The sequence below is a fragment of the Pseudorca crassidens genome, chromosome 5 (genome assembly GCF_039906515.1).
Source record: "Pseudorca crassidens isolate mPseCra1 chromosome 5, mPseCra1.hap1, whole genome shotgun sequence".
Taxonomy (NCBI): Eukaryota; Metazoa; Chordata; class Mammalia; order Artiodactyla; family Delphinidae; genus Pseudorca; species Pseudorca crassidens.
Genome location: NC_090300.1, coordinates 56,040,721 through 56,063,868, shown reverse-complemented (window position 1 = coordinate 56,063,868; position 23,148 = coordinate 56,040,721). Strand labels below are relative to the sequence as shown.

The following is a 23,148-nucleotide window of genomic DNA, read 5'->3' as shown; positions in this document are numbered from 1 at the left end:
CGCCCATCCAGGTTTCCATTTCTAAGCACCAAGATTCAGAATGTCATCACCAAGCTAAATCCTCCTGTGACTTCCCATTTCTCATCACCCTCCAAACATGACAGGAACCCTTAGATGCCCCCTTATGTCAGACGTACTTTTTCCGAAACAGAAACGTGAGAATTTTACGATGAACTTTGTGTCACCTATCAAGCAGTACAATTTGTATTAAACTTTTTAGAGAAGGTAACATGTCCTCTCTGTGGCTGGCAGTAGCAAACACAGAGGTAGGCCACCTTAATTATAAGTGTGCCCCATTTTAAGAAAGCCCAAAATACCAGTAGATTCATGGAGGTTTGTGTTCCTTACAAGTGCACAACAGTCTATTTCAAGATGGATCATGTCAGTTGCTGGAATGGTCCTAGGACCCAGAATAAATCACTAAAATGCCACAAGGAGAGGAGCCAGAGTCCATGGCCATCCAATGAGAGCTAAAGATAAAAGCACAGCTGGAGGTTTAATGTAAGCCACTGGGCTAGACAGAAATCCACTTGCATAACATTTTTCAGGATTCAACTTGCATAAGAAGTCTTCCTTTGTATAAACAAGACAGTGGGCAACTCTTAAGTCTTATGATGCCTTGGTGACATAGATAAAATCACCCCCGCTCAATGGACACAGCTCTGTGGGATCCCCACTGGGAGAGTGGAGCTCAGGTTCAACTTCAGTCCTTCTTTTCCCCTCATCCCAGATTCCTTAGGCAGGGCCACCCGCAAATCCTTCTCAACAGTCCTGCCAAGCGTTCCCTTTTATATATCAACACATTCATCTGTTTGAAGGAAGGGTACAGACAATTCTCTAAAATAATAGAAGAAAACATTTATTTGCACTAGATACCATTACTTCAGGGGAGCTAAATATGTTATTATTTAGCTGACCTGACTTCAATCCCCGGGGAGAGGTTATTTCTGTGGTTTTGTTCTAAAACATTTCCTTCTACTGGGAGACTAGGGGAGTCTTCGTGCGTGCTCAGGTGTGATGGAGAAGTTGCAATATGCCAGCCTCCTCAGCCGGCTGCAGAGAGTAAAGGAGCAGTCCCAGGTGATCAATCAAGCAATGGCCGAGCTAGCAACCATTCCCTACCTACAGGATATCAGTCAACAGGAGGCGGAATTGGTACGCATTTGTTTTTCTTTGTTTAAGGCTTTCACAAGCCCTGAGCCAATAAAAGAGTGATATGGTCTGAAAAAGAATGTGACAATAAATGCAGTCCGAGGGCAAACTCCCCAACCCTCATGAAGCATTCTAATGAAGAAACTGGAAAATGTAGAAGAGAGAGAGAGAGAGAGAGAGAGAGAGAGAGAGAGAGAGAGGGAGAGAGAGTGTGTGTGTGTGTGTGTGTGTGTGTGTTTTATTTGCCCACCCTAACTAGCTTTTTTTTTTTAATAGCAAGACCTTTGTAATGTATGAAAATATGGAAGAGAGCTGATTATTCATATTTTGAGTCAGGCTTTTTTGTTTCAAGTAAAGTGAAATTTTAATACATTGTTTCTTAACTCCAAGATATGTTAATACAGGATTCTCTTCAATGGAAAAGGAAGAGGAAAAAACAGTAATTGCTGGATAGAAAACTGACCCTACAAAATCATCCATAGAATTTTCTTATTTACTTCTAATGTCACATATATGCTGGCAGTGCCAACACTCGCACACATATGTCCATTTAGTTAAGAGAGGTGTCTTGAGGAGAAAATGTAGTCAAATGGTGGGGTGTTTTTTCTTTTTTTAACTGAATTGACCAGTTAACTCAGAAAACACAGAGCCTGTCAAAAACTAGTTCAAGAAATATCTTATAGAACAAATCTCCAAACAGGTGTGTATATTATAACCATAATTTATATTAGAAACAATAGCACCTCGTTTGAAAAACAATTATTAATCAGTGCGATGGCCATTCAAGGAAAGGTAAAATTCACTCCATATAAAGCTCCTAATGTGTTGCTGGGAAGGGCTCTTTGAGGCTCTAATTGAATGTAGCGAAAACTAATTATAGACCTGAATTGAATTCACATAGCAAGGATGAGAACAACCCAAACTTATCACCTGTAATTTTCAGATAACTAAAGGAACCCTCCCTCTTTGAGCTTTTAAAATTGTTACAAATTAATCAAGAAATGAACCGCCAACATTTATAATGTTCATCTGAACCTGTTAAAAGTATATTAAATAAATACTGATATTCAAAGTAAGCATATAAAACCGAGTAGTTTTATATAATAAATATTTTATATAATAAATAATAAAATATTTTATATAATAAAATAATAAAACTCCACATACTAAACATTAAAACTATGAGAAAAAAAGTCTATTAGTCAAGAATTTACTAAGTCAAAACTGGCAATAATACTTTCTAAACCTGTATGGTTATGTGCACAGAACACCTTCTAAAAGGCTAAGTGTTTATCCTACCATTCGTAAGGCATTCAGGAGTGCAGTAAGTGTGGAGCTTTCAAAGTGCATATTATAGCCAATTTTAGATGATTAATGCTCCTCTGAGATAAAAGAAAGCGAAGAAAATGTTAATTTAAGAAGCTGGCACAATGTTGATCCTGTCTTCCTGAAAAGCACATTCAAGATTTAAATGAAAAATACAAGGGAGTTTTCTGCACTTAGGTCTTCTTAACCACACATCTGCAGTCTTCTTTTTCCTGGAAATACTTACATTTCTAAATATACACAAAGAGCACAAAACTAGCATTATTAACACCACTAACTAATGTGTTAGTGCAACATTCCACTACCCGAAACCTTGGAAAACAGGATTTCATGGGATATTTTCATAATTTATATACCTACTAGAAAAAAAGTAAATGTATAGGATGTATATGTGCAAGCCAAATATTTAAAAATCATGTCTCTTGCCAGGGTTCATCCCCTTAAGTAACAGATTTTACTTTCCAGCTTCCAAGCATAGGTTAACCTAGATACAAATCCTCGAAACACCTTTTATGATGCTATATAAACAGTGACTACTCAGTAGAAGAGTTCTGAGTGGCTCAACTCTCTACCCTCCTGCTTAAGCTCTGCAATATCTAAAGAACAGAAAGATTATCTAAGGGTTCATAATGTTTGACGCCATGGTGAACTGAGCTGGTATATGTTCATTTTCAGAGAACTTTCTTTTTTAGCTTTGAATATCACATGGCTTCATGTGGCCTCATTACTTTGCAGCCACATATAAAGTGTGTGTATAGGATTATTTTAAAATGGAATATGGCAGTTCGGGGCAAAGGAGAGAATGTTTTAAACTTGCCTTTGAAATGGAACCTTAAAAAGTAATCCTGGTTATTTTGAAATTTTAGAAAAGAAAAGCATAGTAAAAGAACATAAATGAGCTAGATCCTTTAAGAGGCAATAAAACAACACAATTTTAGTATGGTCCTCTGGTGAGCTTTTGCATGATGCCTAGAATTATGATACATTAGCCTCAGGAGAAAATATTAAAATGTGTTCATGTACTACATGCCATTCCCTGAGAGAATTAACTACCGCCTTCATTCTTTACAACCCAAATCCGTTTTTACAAAACATCAACACTTACTACATTAAAATCTATATGTTTTCTACAAATTTTCAAGCATCTTTCCATTGTTTCAGTATTTTATATCTGCAATAATACTTGGTAATGACTGAAGCAGAGATGAGGTGGCAGTGTTCATTGTCGGAAAGTTGAGTAATAAAATCATCAGCGTACAAATGATTTTTTAATTAGGTTTTAATCTGTGTATTTAGAGAAGTTATTTCTGTGTGAATTCCACCCTGATAATTTTTATCTTGGTGCCACAGCTGCAGTCACTAATGGCAGATGCTATGGACACCCTTGAAGGAAGAAGAAACGATAAAGAACGTGTGTGGAATACAATTCAAAAGGTAAAACTTTCAGCTGAAGGAAAAAGACATATTATTCTCAAAGAAAATGTCCATCTTGGGTCAAATCTGTTTAAAAGATAAAAAGAAAAGGAAACTCCTGGGGTTGCTTTATTGGTTGTTTTCTTTTTAAAATAAATGCAGCTCTCTCCCTGGAAGTGTAGCCAAAATCAAAAATGGATTTATTTAATCTGTTTCCTAAGGTCTGCTGCTTTTCTGACTGTGGTCATATGCTTTTATGGGTCTCTTATCACGCTCATTTTCATATTGTATTTTCGTTATCTGCTCCTTCATTATTGGTTATTATAGATATTTTTAAAGCCCTTTCATCAATGTTTTAGTTTGCTCCCCAACCCTTTCTCCCATAATGGCCACTTGAGGAATAATGGCTACCTTTCAGGGAACTACAAATGAACTAGCACATTGATGTTTGGGGTGAAGGAGTAACAGACGGGTTGTTAGAAGTAGAACATCCCTTCATTGGTTACCTGAGTTATACAAAACAAGCACTGAGATGCACCTGGCCCCAGCTACTCGGGAGACTTGTGTGATACCACGGGCCCCTCTGGCAATGCAGGAAGGAGTAAGTAGTGTTGGGTCTCCAGTCCAGCTAAAGGTGATAAATTCTGGTCAATCTACTCCCCACTCAGTCTCCTCCAATCACGGTAAGAACCCACAAAGGGAGAACTGGTGCCAGGAGATGTGAGAAGAGCAAACCAAAGAAGCCTTCAGTTTAAGAGGTGAAGTCAGCCATGAGGGATTCCAATGCATCTGCAGAAATGTGTGTCTTCTGTAATCAATTCAGAGGCCCTATGATAAATGCATAGAACAGAAATCAACTGAGCTCAGCAAATATTGGTTGGATATCTACTGTGCCTGAAAGAACACTGTATGTTAAGGATATTGTGCTAGACAAGACAAACACAGCCCCTGCCTATATGGACCTACCCATCTAGGAAAGAAGACAGTTATTAAACAGCTACTTATAAGTTTACTATTATATTTAAAAAGTGGATGTTCAATGATCTGTGGGAACAAAGACAGGAATATAATCTGGTGTGAGAGATCAGAGAATCCACCTCTGAGAAAGTGATACTTATAAAACATTTAAAGGACAGTAGTAGTTATCCAGATGAAAAGGGAGATTTCTACACAGAGGAATAAGTTTGTACCAAGAATGCTAAGAAAGCATGGCAAATTCAAAAACTGACAAAGGAACGAGGAACGTATTTCAAAATGAAGTGCAGAGGCAGAAGAAGTCAAATCACAGAAGGTCTTAAAAATTACGTTAAGGGTTTTTTAAGGATTTGGTCCTAAAAACTATATTTGGGGAAGTATTAATATTTATCTGATAAATATTTTTGAGACATCGCTAGGGCTGTTGTGGGAAAACAGATCGGGGCTACAGAAATTTGGGGAGGTCAGTTATAAGGAGGCGACTTGATGTACAGTGGTGGGCACAGAGATGGAGAGAAGCAGACAGATGTAAGAAATATTCAGGAAGCAAATATACAGGCCTTATTCACTGATTGCATATGGGAGTTTAGAAAAAAGACAAGGTTAGAATGATGCCCAGACATTGGGCTTGAGCCACTAGGCAGGGAATAGGAAGAGGTTCGCTGGTGCAAAGGAAGGAAATACTTCAATGAAGCAGCTTTGGGCTGAGAACATAAACTCTTTCAGAGTCCACAGAAACCACACCAGGTATTTGAAAGGGAACTTCATATACAGAATGGTTAACTGTGTATGAAATAGGTAACTGAAAAGGAAAACAATAATTCATTACCAAGGAAGCAATAAAAGGAAACAGCTACCACCCCCTAGGGCTGGAGAATCAAAGAGAAGAGGTTGCAATTACTAAAACTTAGAAACTTGGAGCAGGGACCTGGCTGGGCCAAAACTCAGATCTCCTACTAGGAGGTGCTATTTAGCTGGTGCTAGTGTCCCTGAACTTGGAGGAGGGGTCGTGAAGGGCTGAGACTTAAGACTTCTGAGGAATGGGCACTAACTCACTAGTGCTGATGGGGAGTGAAAGAAGGCAGTTTTAATGGGGGTAATCTGGCAACTTTTGGAAAAACCAAATTCCACTGCTACTACAGAAAAGAATGTATGTTTCTGGAGCAAAGAAACTTTGCTGAATAGATGCTCACGGGAACTCCAAGCAGACAGTAAGTCTGCAGCAAATAACCAGGAAGCAGCAAGTCCCTCCTTTCTCCTTGGGTTTTACAGTGTCCCTCTATCGACCCCTACTGATGGAGACAAAGAGCTGGCAAAACAGAAATGGGGTTTCCAGAGTTCCAGTCCCAGCATCAAGGAGCTAATTACAGAAGGGTGGGTTTGGAGTTAAGAGACAATAGGCTAATAACTAGGCCAAAAGTGCACTGAACTTAGGGTGCCGGCAAGATATCCAAGGTGAAGTACAGGAGTCTGGAGATCTGAATAGAAAATTGAATAGAGATAGAGTTTTCTAAGTCATTGGCAAATTGGTGGTAACTGAAATCATTTGAGTGGATGACATGGCAGAGAAAGAGCGTATAAGAAGAAGAGAGGTTTGGGGAGCACATTTCAAATTTAGGAGGAGACTAAGAAGGAATGGCAAGACGAACTGGAGCTAGAGCTAAACGAAATCCAATGCTCATGAGAGTCAAGTGATATAATTAAATATTTCTGCTGACTATAGAAATAATTGTTTAGCACAGGGGGTAGCAAACTACAGTTCACAGGTCAAAACCAACCAACCACTTATTTTTGTAAATAGAGTTTACTGCACACAGCCATGCCATTCACTTAAGTATCATCTATGTCACCTTGTCCAAGTTGAGTAGTTGCCACAAAGACCATATAACTCACGAAGCCTAAAATATCTACTATCTGACCCTACACAAAAAGTCTGCTGTACCCTTATACCCTGCTTTAAAGCATTATCCCTCCCAGAAATATTTGCATTTGTACAGTAAATATTTATAGTTGCAAATCCAAGAGAGAACAGAATAGTCCAATTATGAAATTCCAAGGACTAGCCAAACAGGTGGAAAAGTGATTGACATGCGTCTATACCTGTCTGCATCTTGTAGACAACCACCAGTTTCACCTCACCCTACACTAGTGTTCTGATGCCCACATTCATAGGAGCATTTAGCCCACAGCTTCCCGCTTTGCCCTTACTGCAGTTATCTATGGCTGTGTTAAAAATCATTCCAAATATAGTGGTTTAGAACGACAACGTTCTCTCTCACAGTTCTATGTGTTGACTAGACTTAGCCAGGTGGTTCTTGCTCAGTGTCTCTCATGCAGTTCAATCTCGTGGCTTCTGTGCCTGGGACTGGAGGAGTCACCTGAAGGCTAAAATGGACTGGACTCCAAGATGGCTCACACATGTGGTGACAGCTGATACTAGTCACCTGAGACACTGAGTGGAGTGCCTAAATGTGGCTTCTCCACGTGAATTAGGCTTTAAACAGCACAATAGCTGGGTTCCAAGAGGAAGTATCTCGAGAGAAAGGGAAGTATTTAAAAACCACCAGTCTCTAAAAGGCTAGGCCCAGAACTGGCATAGCAACTGCCACCCTATTCTATCGGTCAAAGCAGTCACAGGCCAGCCCAGAATCAGGGGATTGGAGAAACAGATTCCAATTCTGCAAGGAGGAGTGATATGTGCATTTGTGGAAAGAATGAAATGATAGCATCCATCTTGGAGATAAGCTTTAGCAGTAGAGCCATGGGTCAGGGCCCCGGGCTGGAAAACATACCTGCAAGCAAGCAGGAGTCAGGAGAATAGTCAAGTCAAGGCCTCTGAGACTGGAACACATCAGAGCCACTCAACCCAACCACTGGGTATCTAGAAAGACTTACTGGTGAGCAGCCAATCTTTCCAAATTAAAAGCCCTTAGCTTTCTAAATGGAAGCTCCTGAGAGGTCTTTAGGAAGATGTGAATGGGAAGGAACGCGGTGCCAAATTTTTCCCCAGGGCTTTTAATTTGGTCCGTGTGACTCTACAGAGCATGATCCTATCACTTTCAGACGATTCCGGTAGCAAGTAAGTAATTTCCTTTTACTGCTACAGAGTTCATCTGCGTGTGCAGGAAAAAAAAAATAATTTTTAAAAAAGCTAATTGTACAAGCTACACTGTGTTCTGAGCCCACTAGAAGTTGATATCAGCATCACCACCTCTGAGATCTGTTATCTGTAATAGAAACAGCTGTTGTACCTAATGAAAACACTTGAAATTTTCATCTGAAGCAGAATTACAGCAGCACCTCCTAGTTCCACGGAGTTAAAGGGTCTGTCAGAATCCCCATTACCTAACACAATTTTCAGGGCTCCACTTCGTTACAGGTCTATAAAAAGACTGTCAAGATGAAGCCTGATTCGTGAGGGCTGACCTCCTGTCTATATTTTGTTATCTTTGAGATTTCTCTAAGAACCCGGAAAGAGAAAGAATGAGAAAATTCTGGGCTTTTTTCCTGATTCACCAGAACTAAAATACTGTGTATTCTTTATAGAGTTTTAGGAAAGTGGCTCTTGTTTTTGTATGGCTTTACAGAGTATTGGCTTTCCAGTAATTAATTCCAGAAAGATATATGTATGTTGGTTTAGCTGTGCAAATACAAAAATAAGCAGATTGTGTCCAAAAAAAAGGGTAAATTTTCTTGTGTTGGAAAGTCCCATGCCATGACAGAACTCTTTAAATAAATCACACTTTGCTTAGTTTTAGTCTGTAACAAAAATACCTGAGAAAACACACCCCTCTGAATATCCCACAGGTCCTGTAGGCACACTGCTCATTCCTGCATTCAGTGATTGGGGCAGACACTGTCCTAGATGCTGGAGATACAGCAATGAAAAAGCAGTGCCCTCATGATGTGTGCATTCTGCTAGAGAAAAGTAGGCAATAAACTACCTCAAGAAATATGGAATATAAGTAATAAATGCCATGGCTGGAGAAAGCTGGAAAGGAAAATGGAAAGTACAAGATGACTGCAACTGCAATAGAATACTCAGGGCAGGATTCACCAAGGTGATAACTGAACAAATATCTGAAAGAAATGCAAACCATGCAAATATCTGGTGAGAAGCACTCCAAGTAAAGGAAACAGCAAACTCAAAACCTTGAGACTGGAGGGTGCCTGGTACATACAAGGATCTGCAAGGAGGGCAAGGTGACTGGAGTAGAATGACACGAGTAATACGAGATGAAGTGAGAGAGCAGAGGAGGTAATGTTTTGTCAAACAGAAAAACAAAAAACACTCTAAGCTGCTGAGGTGAGAAGACATGGAAGGGGGCAATGGTGGAATCAGGAAGACCAGTTAGGAGGTTACTGCAATGATACCAGAGAGTAATAACGATGGCTGGAACCCAAGGTTGCGTGGCTTGAACCTTGAACCTAGATAGTGGCAGTGGATATGAGAAGTGGTCTGATTCTGTCTTCTATCCATAAGAAGAACAAAGACTTATTTACAGGGAGGCTAGTACAGTGAAAAGCACTCTGAACTAGCGATTCAAAGACTGGGTCTGTCACAAATTAGCTCAGAAGCCACATCCTTTCTCTAGGCCTCAGTTTTTTCATCTGTAAAAATAAAGATATTGAGCTAGAAGATTCAAAATCCCCTCCCAGCTCTGAATAAATGGGTCTTTTGAAAGCCAGATCATCAAAATGCAAGAAGAGTTCATGTTTACTGAGCTCTTGATATGGGTCAACACTCTCCTATTCACTTTACATACAGCAACTCACTAACCCTCACATAAGGTAAAAGGTATAATTTATTAAACAGAGAAGTTTACCAGTTTTCCTAAAGTCACATAGCCAGTAAGTGGTAGAACCAGGACTTGATCTGGCCTTAAAGCCTAATCTCTTTCTTGATAGAAGCCCAAGCTTTGTGCAACCTGAAAAAGCCCAACTGACCACCATTTTTATATATGGCTGAGCGTTCAGGTGTGAAGCCAGACGGGGAATTATGATGGCCTCCAATCAAAGTGGAATCTGGCCATAAACTAGCCCAGTGTGTCTGTCTTCAATTCCCAAAATAAAGTTCTTTCAATCTGAGCCAAAGAAGTCACTAAGGAATTTTCGATTTAGTCTATGATCTGCCCATATAGGATCCTCCTCCTCTGTACCTTAGTTTTCCATCTCTAACCAGAAAGAATGCAGAGCCTCCATCTACAAAATCTTGACCATGAATTCAGCTCCCACTTGTGGGACCTTGGGCAAGTCACAGCCTACTGAGAAATACAGTGTGTTCGTACCCTTACCACCTACAGAGCCTATGATTCTGTGTTACTTAGCATTGAATCCTAAGGCCCATTATGAACTAAGCCTGAAGAGAAATAGAAAAAGGAATCTTTAGAAAAAGGAGTCTTTTAAAAAAACGTGCCAACTGTTAAGTTGGAACATTCTTATTTCTTCTCACCAGAGACTCAGTTTAGAGAAACATTTAAGCAACACTGTCTACAACTCAGAAGACAAAGCTGCTGGCTCTTAATTTACAAAGTCTAAATTTCACACTGCAAAGATCAGAATTTAATCTGGGATGACATAAAATATTGTCTTATTCTGATCCGCCTCTAGATCTCTGATTTGAGACTAAATAAAGAGAAATAAAACTTTGTTACTTTACAAGTAGTGAGAGAAATACTTCAGCATCTAATCATTATCCTATGAATTTTCATGAGAAGAAACGCTACCTTACAATTTCTTCAAATATTAAAATATAACACAGTACATCATAATCCTTAATGAGTCCAGTGAATGGAGTTAAGGTAGAGATCTTTAAACCATCCATATGAACTTATTCAAAATGATTTAGCTTTGGGGGTTCCTTTATCTCTTGAAATCTTAACTTATAAATCATACTCATCTTCACTGTCATACAGGAATGACATTCATTGATATAGTAATTTGGTCTTTTAAGATAAAAATGGGATAGAATTGTATGTCACTTAACAACTCTGTTCTGTGCAAGGCTGTTGACATAGGCAGAGCAAGAAGCGGAGAGTGCAAATTCAGAGATGGGCTGGGGCAGTTGGTTGAAGACGAAAGAACAAATTGGAACATTTTATTTACTTTCCACATCAGCATTCAAACCTGAGTCCTTCCAGGAGCTCCGCTGAGAGAGATTGCCCATGTGGCACTATCATTCATCAGCCAGTCATCTGGGCTGACTAATATGCGGCTGGGGACTGCAGTTGTGTCTCTGACAGTGCTGCTGTCTTTTCAAAGATTCAGCAACCGCACCACTCATCTGCAAAGCAGTTTGTCCAGCAATCAGGCTTTTCCTGTGTGTCTTGTTCTTTAAGGAGTCTCCACAGATTTATTGCAATTTGATTGTGAATCTTCTCAGCTTCTGGTTATGGGTTTCCTCGTTAGCATATCCCCAAATTCCTTTAGAGCGTGTGCTCCGAGCACTGCTAAGCAGTTCCGTCCGTGGCATAGTGCAGATCATCGTGCACAGAAACCAAAGTGCTCTTGTTGCTGACCAGGCTGAGGGGAAGGGGCAGGGAAGCAAGGCCCAAGGGGCTAAGAGGACAGGTGCCGGGATAAACCACTGAGGTTCCAGGGACGAATGAGTCTGTGCCAGTAGGCTTCTAAGTCGGCAATCGTAGTGGAGGAGCCACCGGCCAAAGCCCTGGCAGATCCTCCTGACTGAGGTCAGAGGCTGAGCCCTGGGGCTGTCAGACCCGGAGGGAGGACCTCATCCTCACATGGACAGCAAAGCCACGTCTAGCCTGGCGAGCGGAGAAAGCCAAGAGCCTTGGTTTTGGCCATGGCCACTGTGCAACACTCCAAACAGATGCTGAATTTCAATCACCATTTAAACCAAACAATATCTTTCTCCTCTGACTTAAAGGAAAAAAATATGTGGTTAATTTGTTAACCATTTTCAACAGCTGCGTTTGCTAATTACTCACTTTCCACCTGTACTGGGCCTCTCCTCCAAAACTGGGAGTACCTCTTTTATATACTTTGTTGGCTGAAATTATTCTAAAACTTTGATGATTTGGCAGGAAATTTCTGCAGCGGAAGCATTTCTGTGCAGGAGTCGGATCTAGCATGGCCCTCAACTAGGGAGCATGAATCCAGGAGCTGTGTCTTTTTACCAGGAGCTATCAAGGGGCAGACAAAACTAATCAGCCATTTATTAGGTGCTCATATACTTAATAAAATACTGTGATATCCAACAAATTATCAAACTCTGTTAGTCTGAAGTTTGCTTTTGAATAACTATCACAATGGAAACATGCTATAGAAAAATTTATTTCAGGTAAATAATTAAGTTAATGTGATAAACAATTAATAATGTGATGACAAATATCATCAGTGATGACTACTGATCTCTTAGTATATGCCAAGCACTTCAAGAAGTTATCACAGAGACTTCCCTGGTGGCGCAGTGGCTGAGAGTCCACCTGCCAATGCAGGGGACACGGGTTCGAGCCCTGGTCCGGGAGGATCCCACATGCCGCAGAGCAACTGAGCCTGTGCGCCACAGCTGCTGAGCCTGTGCTCTAGAGTCCACGAGTCACAACTACTGAGCCCGTGTGCCACAACTACTGAAGCCCACGCACCTAGAGCCCCGTGCTCTGCAACAGGAGGGGCCCCCCTGCAATGAGAAGTCTGTGCACCACACCGAATAGCCCCTGCTCGCCACAACTAGAGGGAGCCCGTGTGCAGCAATGAGTACCCAATGCAGCCAAAAATTAATTTCAAAAAAAATTTTTTTAATTATCACATTTAATGACTGCAACAATCCTATGAGAGATATGTCATTATCTCTCCTTTGAAAGATGAGGAAAAGAGCTTCATAGAATTAACAAGGAAACAAGCCTACATTTGTTAGGGACAGTATTTGGTTTTGAATCAGGTTTGTTTGGGTCAAAGTCTCTGTTCCTAGTCATTAGCTAGAACACTTACAGTAAAGCAAATGCAGCTACTAAAAGTCAATGGCACAAAGAACATTGCCTGACCCAAGCTCAGTTTCTGTAAGACAACCAAAGAGAGGATCTTTGAGTCAGCTTTTCAGCAGTGAGTGGGATAGGAGCATTGCAGGCATCTGTTCTTCTCTAGATCACAGCTCACAGACCCAGCTGGCGACTTACCCAGACTGTTTTACAGCAGCTGCCTGACCAAATCTGAACCCTGGCACCCGCTATCCCCTGGATCATGCTACTCTTACTGTCCTCCTTCACCACCTCTCCCTTTATAGACATATCTGTTTAGGGTGCTTTGATAGGTCACCATTTTCCTTCTTCCTGCAACATCAGCACCCCAAGAAAACAGCTTGCAAGTCTCGTTTTTCCTGTAATATATTTACTGTTGCTCCAAGGGTCACTTTCTGGTGAGCTATCTGAATAAGTATTTTGAAATGCACCAGGATCTCAATGAAAACATAATTTCAGAAGCTGTAACCCCTCCACACCTTACCTCACAGCACAGAGGCCTTGTGGCCAGGACTGGACAGCACACTGTTTACTCCTCCACTTCCAGGAACCCCTCCCTGCCTGTCCTACTAGGGAGCTAATAATATAGGGAGGTGACTAAAACAGAAATTGGAAATGCTCAGATGACTCCAAACCTATCAGTGTTTGTCTCTCTGTAAAGGCTTTTCAAAATGAATCTTTCAGAAGTTCAGTGAAATATTCTGGGGCAAGGGAGGGGAGCATATATCTCAATTTCATTTTGAACTGAAGAGTTTGCTGTTCATTCTGAAAGTGACTTTCTCTAAATTACCTAATATCTCTTTTGCTTGGCAGCCCAGCACTTACTGCATGTATTTTACACATTAAGTTTTGCAATCCTTTATAATTCTAGAGAATAACAAAATATCAGCTTATACCACTTGGTAGCTAAATGAACAATAGGACATCTTCTCATTCTGTATTGAAAGTGAGATTAATACAGAGTTCAGAGCAATTGGCTTGTCACTCTTTCAGTCATTTATAGTGTACTCATTATATCTTTCATCTTTTGGAGAAGGGTAAAAATAAAAGTACCTTTACATGCAGCCCTAAAGGAAGGTATGGGGTCATTTATTATTCCGATTATGACTTTCTTAAAATGGTGCATGGGGAGAAGGGAACAAGACTGTAATCAAAAACACATACAAATGCCATAAGCACCAACACGCCCATATCTCTTAGCATCATTAAAACTGGATGTGTAGGGCTTCCCTGGTGGCGTAGCGGTTGAGAGTCCGCCTGCCGATGCAGGGGACACGGGTTCGTGCCCCGGTCCGGGAGGATCCCACATGCCGCGGAGCGGCTGGGCCCGTGAGCCATGGCCGCTGAGCTTGCACGTCCGGAGCCTGTGCTCCGCAACGGGAGAGGCCACAACAGTGAGAGGCCCGCGTACCACAAAAAAAAAAAAAAAAACCTGGATGTGTAAAACATATGTGTACTCTGCTAATATGGCTTTCTGCTGGAGAAGAGATTCTGGAGAAGAACATGAGGTGGCTGGTGAAAAGATGCATATGGACCAATGTTAGAGATCCTAACCCAGAGATAGGATAAAGTTAGGCTTCTTTCTTACTGAATTGAAAGGAATTCGAGAAGCTTTAAACTTCCCAATACCTCTTATGGAGAGGAGACCCCCTTCAGCTTCATTGATTCACTTCATCATACTGATGATGATTTTCAGAAGCAACTGGGAAAACAGATACAAGAAATAAAAGTACATCTCCCTGAGGAACAGAGGTCAGAAATCATTTTTTGAAAGCCGTGACAGAGGGCTTCCACTTTCAGGAATGTGGAGGAGACATGCTTTTCCCTATTCCTCACATTAAGTGAAACCTTGGACATTATATACAACTATAAGACTCGGAAAGGTGGAATGAAAAGGGAAATGACCGAGAGACATGGGGACCTGAGCAATAACATGGTGATGAGTTCATTGGATTTTTATTTATTTATTTATTTATTTTGCCTCATACATTCCACACTTCTTGATGACGAAACCCGGCAACCCAGAAACACTAACGTGTGCAGACACACACACACACAAAACCAACAAAATCCAGCTCCCTCCAGCCAAAGGACAAGGAAAAAGCCAGCCTAGCAAGACAGAAAGCTCTTAGGCAATAATCATCCTACTCCAGCCAAACACCACAGAAAAAAGATGGTGATCCAACCCCAGCCATGTCAGCAAAGCCCAAGTGAGGAGTTAGACTTCTTCCCTCACTGGGCTATAATGTGTCTCAACCTTCCCACCTGAAAAGGGTGGTGTCAAAGAAACTAAATAGGGAGCCCAGATATTCGTCCCCACTGGGTGTGGTGTCAGGGGAGGCCTAGTAGACGGTCAGGATTTTCACCACCCACCAACAATCATGAGCCTGCCTCCTCGATGTGATGTCAGGGGAGGTCACAGGGGGAGCAGTGATGAGGTACTGCTGGAGAGGTATCAGTGGAAACCTAGTGAGGAGCTTGAATGCTCATGCCAAGCCAGAAGTAATGAGGAACCCCTCCCTCAAGTGTCAATGGAGGCTGAGTGTTGAACCTGAACTTCTATCCCCACCTGGCAGTAATGAGGCAACGTCCCTCCCACCTCTTGCCATAGCAGTGTCAGAAAATCCAGCTAAAGCAGAAGGCTTAAATAAGATCCAGACTCTCATAACATTAATACCCCAAATGTCCAGATTTCAATCAAAGGTCACGCATCATACCAAGAAACAGGAAGATCTCAAACTGAATAATAAAAGACAATCAATCGATGCTAACACAAAGATGTTAGAGCTATTATAATTATCTGACAAAGATTTTAAAGCAGCCACCATAAAAATGTTCTAATGAGCAATTAGAGACATCTTAAAACAAATTTTAAAATATGACATCAGACTATACTACAAAGCTATAGTAATCAAAATGGTATGGTACTGGAACAAAAATAGACACATAGATCAATGGAACAGAAAAGAGAGCCCATAAATAAACCCACACACTTATGATCAATTAATCTATGACAAAGGAGGCAAGAATATACAATGGGGAATAGAAAGTCTCTTCAGTAAGTGGTGCTGGGGGTGCCCGTGGCAGAGAGCAGGGTGAGAGGCCAACCGTGGCCTTCACCCCAGGCCCTCCAGGCCCCCTGGCCTTGGGGCCAGCAGGTGAGCTGGGTGTCTGGGGACAGGCTGAGGGCTGTGTCCCATGGAGTCCCAGAGCCCTCACCACGGCCACCCACCAGCTGGGCCCAGGCCTTGAGGCAGCGGTGAACCCCTCCCCACATCCCCACCTCTGGGACCTCATGGCGGCAACATCTCCATGGGTCGCAGTCCACAGAGGCTTCAGCAAGTGAAGGATATGCACACTGCCATTCAGGCTTGTCAGCTCCCCCATCTCAGCTGTCCTCTGCTTCCTGCATCTCTCCAGTCTCCTAAATAACCACCACCACTTGCCCTAGAAATGGGATCTGGGCTTGGACCCAGCTGATTTGATTTGAGCTTTAAGCTCCCAAGTCCTCCGGCCTATCAGCCACCCCTGAGAGACTGAGGTTGACACCCAAGGAGACACCCATTCCACATCCCTGGTACGATGTCTAAGGAACTACTATCTGGATTTGGAGTCAAGACTACCCTCACCCTTGACTCACATGTTCCTCAATGTGTTTGGCACAGAGAGCCAGCCACTGTTCTAAAGATGACTTCCTTTTATTAATCTTCCTTTGAGAGCAAGAGGCTAATAAGAGAAGGAACTTGCAGAGCACTCTTCTAAAGAGTCAGAAAGAAACAAGAACACAGCCAGAAAAAATCGGGACTTAATAAATAACAAGCAAAGGAAATCATCCACAAACAAAAAAAGAACCTACAGAATGGGAGAAAATATTTGCAAACAATGGAACCAACAAGTGGTTAATTTCCAAAATATACAGACAGCTCATACAGCTCAATATCAAAAAAACAAACAACCCAATCCAAAATTGGGCAGAAAATCTAAATAGACATTTCTCCAAAGAAGACATGCAGATGGCCAATAGGCACATGAAATGATGCTCAACATCACTAATTATTAGAAAATGCAAATGAAAACTGCAATGATGTACCACGTCACACCGGTCAGAATGGCCATCATCAAACAGTCTAGAAATAATAAATGCTGGAGAGGGTGTGGAAAAGTGGGAACCCTCCTACACTGCTGGTGGGAATGTAAATTGGTGCAGCCACTAGGGAGAACAGTATGGAGGTTCCTTAAGAAACTAAAAACAGAATTAACATATGATCCAGCAATCCTACTCCTGAGCATATATCTGGAGAAAAGCATACTTCAAAGAGACGCATGCGCCCCAATGTTCACTGCAGTACTATTATCAATAGCCAAGACATGGTAGTATATATATATATATATCCACAATGGAATATTACTCAGCCATAAAAAAGAAATAGTGCCACTTTCAGCAGCATGGATGGACCTAGCAATTATCATAATAAGTGAAGTAAGTCAGATGGAGAAAGTCAAATATCATATGATATCACTTACATATGGACTCTAAAACAATGATACCAATGAACTTATTTACAAGACAAAAAACAGAAAACAAATGTATGTTTACTAAATAGACAGAAAACAAATGTATGTTTACTAAATAGAAAGGAGAGGGGAGGGATAAATTAGGAGTTTGGGATTAAAATGTACACACTACTGGGCTTCCCTGGGGGTGCAGTGGTTGAGAGTCCGCCTGCCAATGCAGGGGACACAGGTTCATGCCCCAGTCTGGGAAGATCCCACATGCCATGGAGCGGCTAGGCCCGTGAGCCATGGCCGCTGAGCCTGCGCGTCCAGAGCCTGTGCTCCACAACAAGAGAGGCCACAACAGTGAGAGGCCCACATACCATAAAAAAAATAAAATAAAATATACACACTACTATATATAAAATAGATAACCAATAAGAACCTACTGTATAGCACAAGGAACTATACTCAGTATCTTGTAATAAGCTATAATGGAAAAGAATCTGAAAGTTATACATATATATGTACAACTGAATCACTTTGCTTTACATCTGAAACTAACACAACATTGTAAATCAACTATATTTCAATAAAAATTTAAAAAATAATTTTTAAAAAGTGGTTCTGGGAAAACTGGAACAGCTACATGTGAAACAATGTAATTAGAACATTTTCTCACACAATATACAAAAATAAACTCAAAACAGATTAAAGACCTAAATATAAGACTGGAAAGCACAAATCTTCTAGAAGAAAACATAGGCAGAATATTCTCTGACATAAATTGTAGCAATATTTTTTTGGATCTGTCTCCTAAGCCAAAGGAAGCAAAAGCAAAACTAAACAAATGGGACCTAGTTAAACTTAAAAGCTTTTGCACAGCAAAGGAAACCATCAACAAAACAAAAAGGCAACCTACTGAATAAGTGAAACATATTTGCAAATAATATAACTGATAACAGGTTAATATCCAAAATATATAAACAGATCATACAACGTAATATAAAAAAAATACCTGATTAAGAAATGGGCAGAAGACATGAATAGACATTTTCCAAAGAAGACATACAGATGGCCAACAAGCACATGGAAAGATGCTCAACATCACTAATCATCAGGGAAATGCAAATCAAAACCACAATGAGATATCACTTCACACCTGTCAGAATGTTATTTGTGTTCTTTTTGAACACAAATATGTGTTCAGTGTTGTTGAGGTGTGGAGAAAAGGGGACCCTTGTACACAGTTGGTGGGAATGTAAACTGGTGCAACCACTATGGAAAACAGTATGGAAGTTGCTCAAAAAACTAAAAGTAGAACTGCTATATGATACAGCAATTCCATTCTTCTGGGTATAGATCCCAAAAAACAAAAACACTAATTTGAAAAGATACATGCATCCCAATGTTCATAGCAGCATTATTTACAATAGCCAAGATATGGAAGCAACCTAAGTGCCCATCAACAGATGAATGGATAAGAAAGATATGGTGTGTGTGTGTGTGTGTGTGCGCGCGCGCGTGTGTGTGTGTATAAATATATACACAAACAATGGAATACCACTCAGCCATCAAAAAGAATGAAATTTTGCCATTTACAATAACGTGGATGGACCTAGAGAGTATTATGCTTAGTGAAATGTCATAGAAAGACAAATAGTCTGATATCATTTATATGTGGAATCTAAAACACAAAACAAATGAATATAACAAAAAAGAAACAAACTCATAGAAAACATACTAGAGGGAAGGGGGGAGGGGCAGATAGAGGTAGGGGATTAAGAGGTACAAACTACTATGTATAAAATAAGCTACAATGATATATTGTACAGCACAGGGAATATAGCTAATAGTTTATAGTATAAATGAAGTATAATCCATAATTTCAAATCACTATATTGTATACCTGAGACTAATAGAATATTGTAAATCAACTATACCTCAATAAAAAAAATAGAGAATCTCAGCAAAGAAACAGAAGACTTAAGAAGAACCAAATAGAAATTTTAGAACTGCAAAATACAATAACCAAAATAAGAAACTCAATGGAGGGGCTCAACATCAGAATGAAGGGGAAAGAGGAAAGAATCAATGAATTGACGATAAGACAGTATAAATTATCCAATTGGAACAACAGAGAAAATCGACTGAAAAAAAAAAAAAAGAAAAGATCCTCAAGGAGCTGTGAGTCTAAAACAAAAAATCTAATATTCATGTTAACAGAATCCCAGAAGGACAGGAGAAAATGGACAGGAATGAAAAAGTACCCAAAGAAATAATAGCTGAAAACCTCCATAATTTGGCAAAAGACAGAAAACTATAGATTCAAGAATTTGAGGGGCTTCCCTGGTGGCACAGTGGTTAAGAATCCGCCTGCCAATGCAGGGGACACGGGTTCGAGCCATGGTCCGGGAAGATCCCACATGCCACAGAGCAACTAAGCCCGTGCACCACAACTACTGAGCCTGCGCTCTAGAGCCCACGAGCCACAACTACTGAAGCCCGCGTGCCTAGAGCCCATGCTCTGCAACAAGAGAAGCCACCACAATAAGAAGCCCACACACTGCAACAAAGAGAAGCCCCTGCTCACCACAACTAGAGAAAGCCCGTGAACAGCAAGGAAGACTCAACACAGCCAAAAATGAATGAATTAATTAATTTTTTTTTAAAAAAAGAATGTGAGTGAATCCCAAACAGGATAAACTCAAATTCACACCAGGAGGCAGCATAGTCTAACTTCTAAACCTTAAAGACAAAGAAAGATCTTGAAAGAAGCAAAAAAAGAAACGATTCACTAACTATAGGGGAAAAACAATTTGAATGACAGTGGATTTTTCAGTTAAAATATATGGGGGCCAAAAATAAGTGGCACATTTTTCAAATACTGAAAGAAAAGAACTGTCAACACAGAATGCTATACTGAACAAAAATATCTTTCAGGAATGAAGAGAAAATCAAGACATTCTTAGATGAAGGAAAACTAAGAGAATTTGTCATCAGATAACTTACCCTAAAAAATGCCTGAAGGAAGTTCTCTAAATAGAAAGGAAACAATAAAAGAAAGAATTGTAAAATATCAAGAAAACTGAAAGAACACAGCAGGCAGAAGTATGAGTAAAAACAATAGACTGTCCTCTTCATTATGTTTAACGGTGCAAGCAAAAATAATAACACTGTGTAATGTGATTCTAAATATACATGGAGTTCTGTTTTTCACTTCCACATATAAGGAGCTTGGAATTCACCACTCCATCCTAAAAACAAGTAAAAAGCTGAACAGACTGAAAAAATCAATAACTCTTCTTGGGCAAACAAGAGACTGGACAACACAGGACAAATCACTGCTCCCAAGAAGGGAGAGACTAAGAGGTGAATGTAGGGAGGTGTGGCTTTCTGGAGCAGAGACTCGTGAGCAGAACCTGCCATGGAACCAGTGTTGCGGTTGGAAAGCCGGAATTATAACTGACAATTGCTGTGCCAACAACTCTGAGTATTAAAATCTCTGGCGGGGGGGGGGCTTCCCTGGCGGCGCAGTGGTTGAGAGTCCGCCTGCCGATGCAGGGGACGCGGGTTTGTGCCCCGGTCTGGGAAGATCCCACATGCCGCGGAGCAGCTGGGCCCGTGAACCATGGCCGCTGAGCCTGCGTGTCCGGAGCCTGTGCTCCGCAACGGGAGAGGCCACAACAGTGAGAGGCCCGCGTACCACAAAAAGAAAAAAGACTAAAACATAATCATAGGACTATAGAATGTCCCCTCACAGCTGAGGACCACATTACTAAAGGTCTATTTATAGCAGTTCCTTTTACCCAGTACATCATGTCCAGCTAACAAAAAAAAATTACAATGCATACATACCAAAAGGCCAAAAACACAATTTGAAGAGACAAAGCAATCATCAGAAGCAGATATGGCAGAGATGTTGTAATTATCAGACTAGAAATTTAACACAACAATGATTAATACACTGAGGACTCTAATGGATAAAGTAGACAGCATGCAAGAAAAGATGTGTAATAATAATAGCAACAATATATTCAATTACATATGCTTATGTATATGTTTTAGGCATGTGTATTTATATAATACATATATATGTACATATATAATATGTAAAACACTCTAAACATATTAAAATGAAATTATAAAAAATGTTCAAGTATCCATAGGAAGGTAAGGAAAAAAAAGAAGCAAAAACCAAAGAGAACAAAAAGAAAGCAAAAAATAAAATGACAAACTAAGTCCTAACATACCAACAATTATATTAAATGTAAATGGTCTAAATACAAGAATTAAAACACAAACTGGCAAAATTGATTTAAATTTATAATCCAACTATATACTGTCTACAAATTCACTTCAAATATAATGACATAGGCAGGCTAAAAATCAAAGGTAAAAAGATATACTATACAAATATTAATATAAGGAAAACAGTAGCGACTGTATCAATATCAGACAAAGTAGACTTCAGAGAAAAGAAAGTGGACAGAGAGGACATTATAGAGAGAAACATTATGTAATAATAAAAGGATCAGTCCACCAAGAAGACATAGCAATCCTAAATGTGTATGCACCAAACAATAGGGCTGCAAAATATATGAACCAAAAACTCAAGGGACTAAAAGGAAAAATAAACATGTCTACAATTATAGTTGGAGATTTCAAACCCTCTCTCTCAACAGTTGATAGAACAAGTAAACAGAAAAATCAGAACTCAGTAACACCATCAACCAATGGGATCTAACCAACATTTATAAAATAATCCATCCACTAACAGCAGAATACACATCTTTTCAAGTGCCCATAGAACATATACCAAAATAGACCATATCCTGGGCCATAAATAAACTTTGACAGATTTTTAAAAACTGAAATATTAAGGAAGGTTTTCTTCAACTACAGCAGAATCAAACTAGAGATCAATAATAAAAAGATAAAAGTAAATGTTCTAAATACTTGAATAGTCCATGGAACAAAAAAAGAAGTATCAAGGAAAGTGAAAAAATACACTGAATTGAATGAAAATTAAAATATAACATATAGGGCTTCCCTGGTGGCGCAGTGGTTGAGAGTCTGCCTGCCGATGCAGGGGACACGGGTTCGTGCCCCGGTCCGGGAAGATCCCACATGCTGTGGAGCGGCTAGGCCCGTGAGCCATGGCCGCTGAGCCTGCGCGTCTGGGGCCTGTGCTCCACAATGGGAGAGGCCACAACAGTGAGAGGCCCATGTACCACAAAAAATAAAAATAAAAATAAAATAATTGAAGCCCTGACTCAAAAACCTAGTAAAGGAAGAGCAAAATAAACTCAAAACAGAAATATAAAAGGAAATAATAAAGGTAAGGCTAGAAACCAATGAAATGGAAAACAGAAAAATAGAGAAAATCAATGAAACAAAGAGCTGGTTCTTTAAACATATCAATAAAATTTACAAACCTCTTGTAAAACTAATGAAGAAAGAAAGAGAGAAGACAAAATCATCCATATCAGGAATGAAACAGGATATCACTATAGACCCTGCAGAAATCAAAATTATAATAAGGGACTACTACAACTAACTCTACGCATAAAAATTTAACAATGTAGATGAAATGTACCGATTTCTCAAGAAACACAAAGTACCATAACTCACCCAATATGAAATAAGTTGAATCACTCTGTAACTATTAATGACATTTAATTCATAATTTTTAAACTCCCCCAAGAGAAATCTTTAAGCCCAGCTGGTTTGACACCAGTTCCACACAATCTCTTTCAAAAAGTATAGGAGAAGGAAGCACTCTCCAATTCATGCTATAAAGTTAGTA

At 40.1% G+C, this 23,148-nt stretch overlaps 1 protein-coding gene across 1 annotated transcript in view; it reads left to right on the top strand.

Moving 5' to 3' along the window:
- SPATA16 (spermatogenesis associated 16) overlaps positions 1 to 23,148 on the top strand; it is a 222,107-nt gene that overhangs the window by 186,435 nt on the left and 12,524 nt on the right. Inside the window, exons 8-9 of the mRNA XM_067737145.1 lie at positions 991 to 1,155; positions 3,829 to 3,912. Of these exons, the coding sequence (XP_067593246.1) occupies positions 991 to 1,155; positions 3,829 to 3,912 (249 nt within the window). The remainder of the gene's footprint in view (positions 1 to 990; positions 1,156 to 3,828; positions 3,913 to 23,148) is intronic.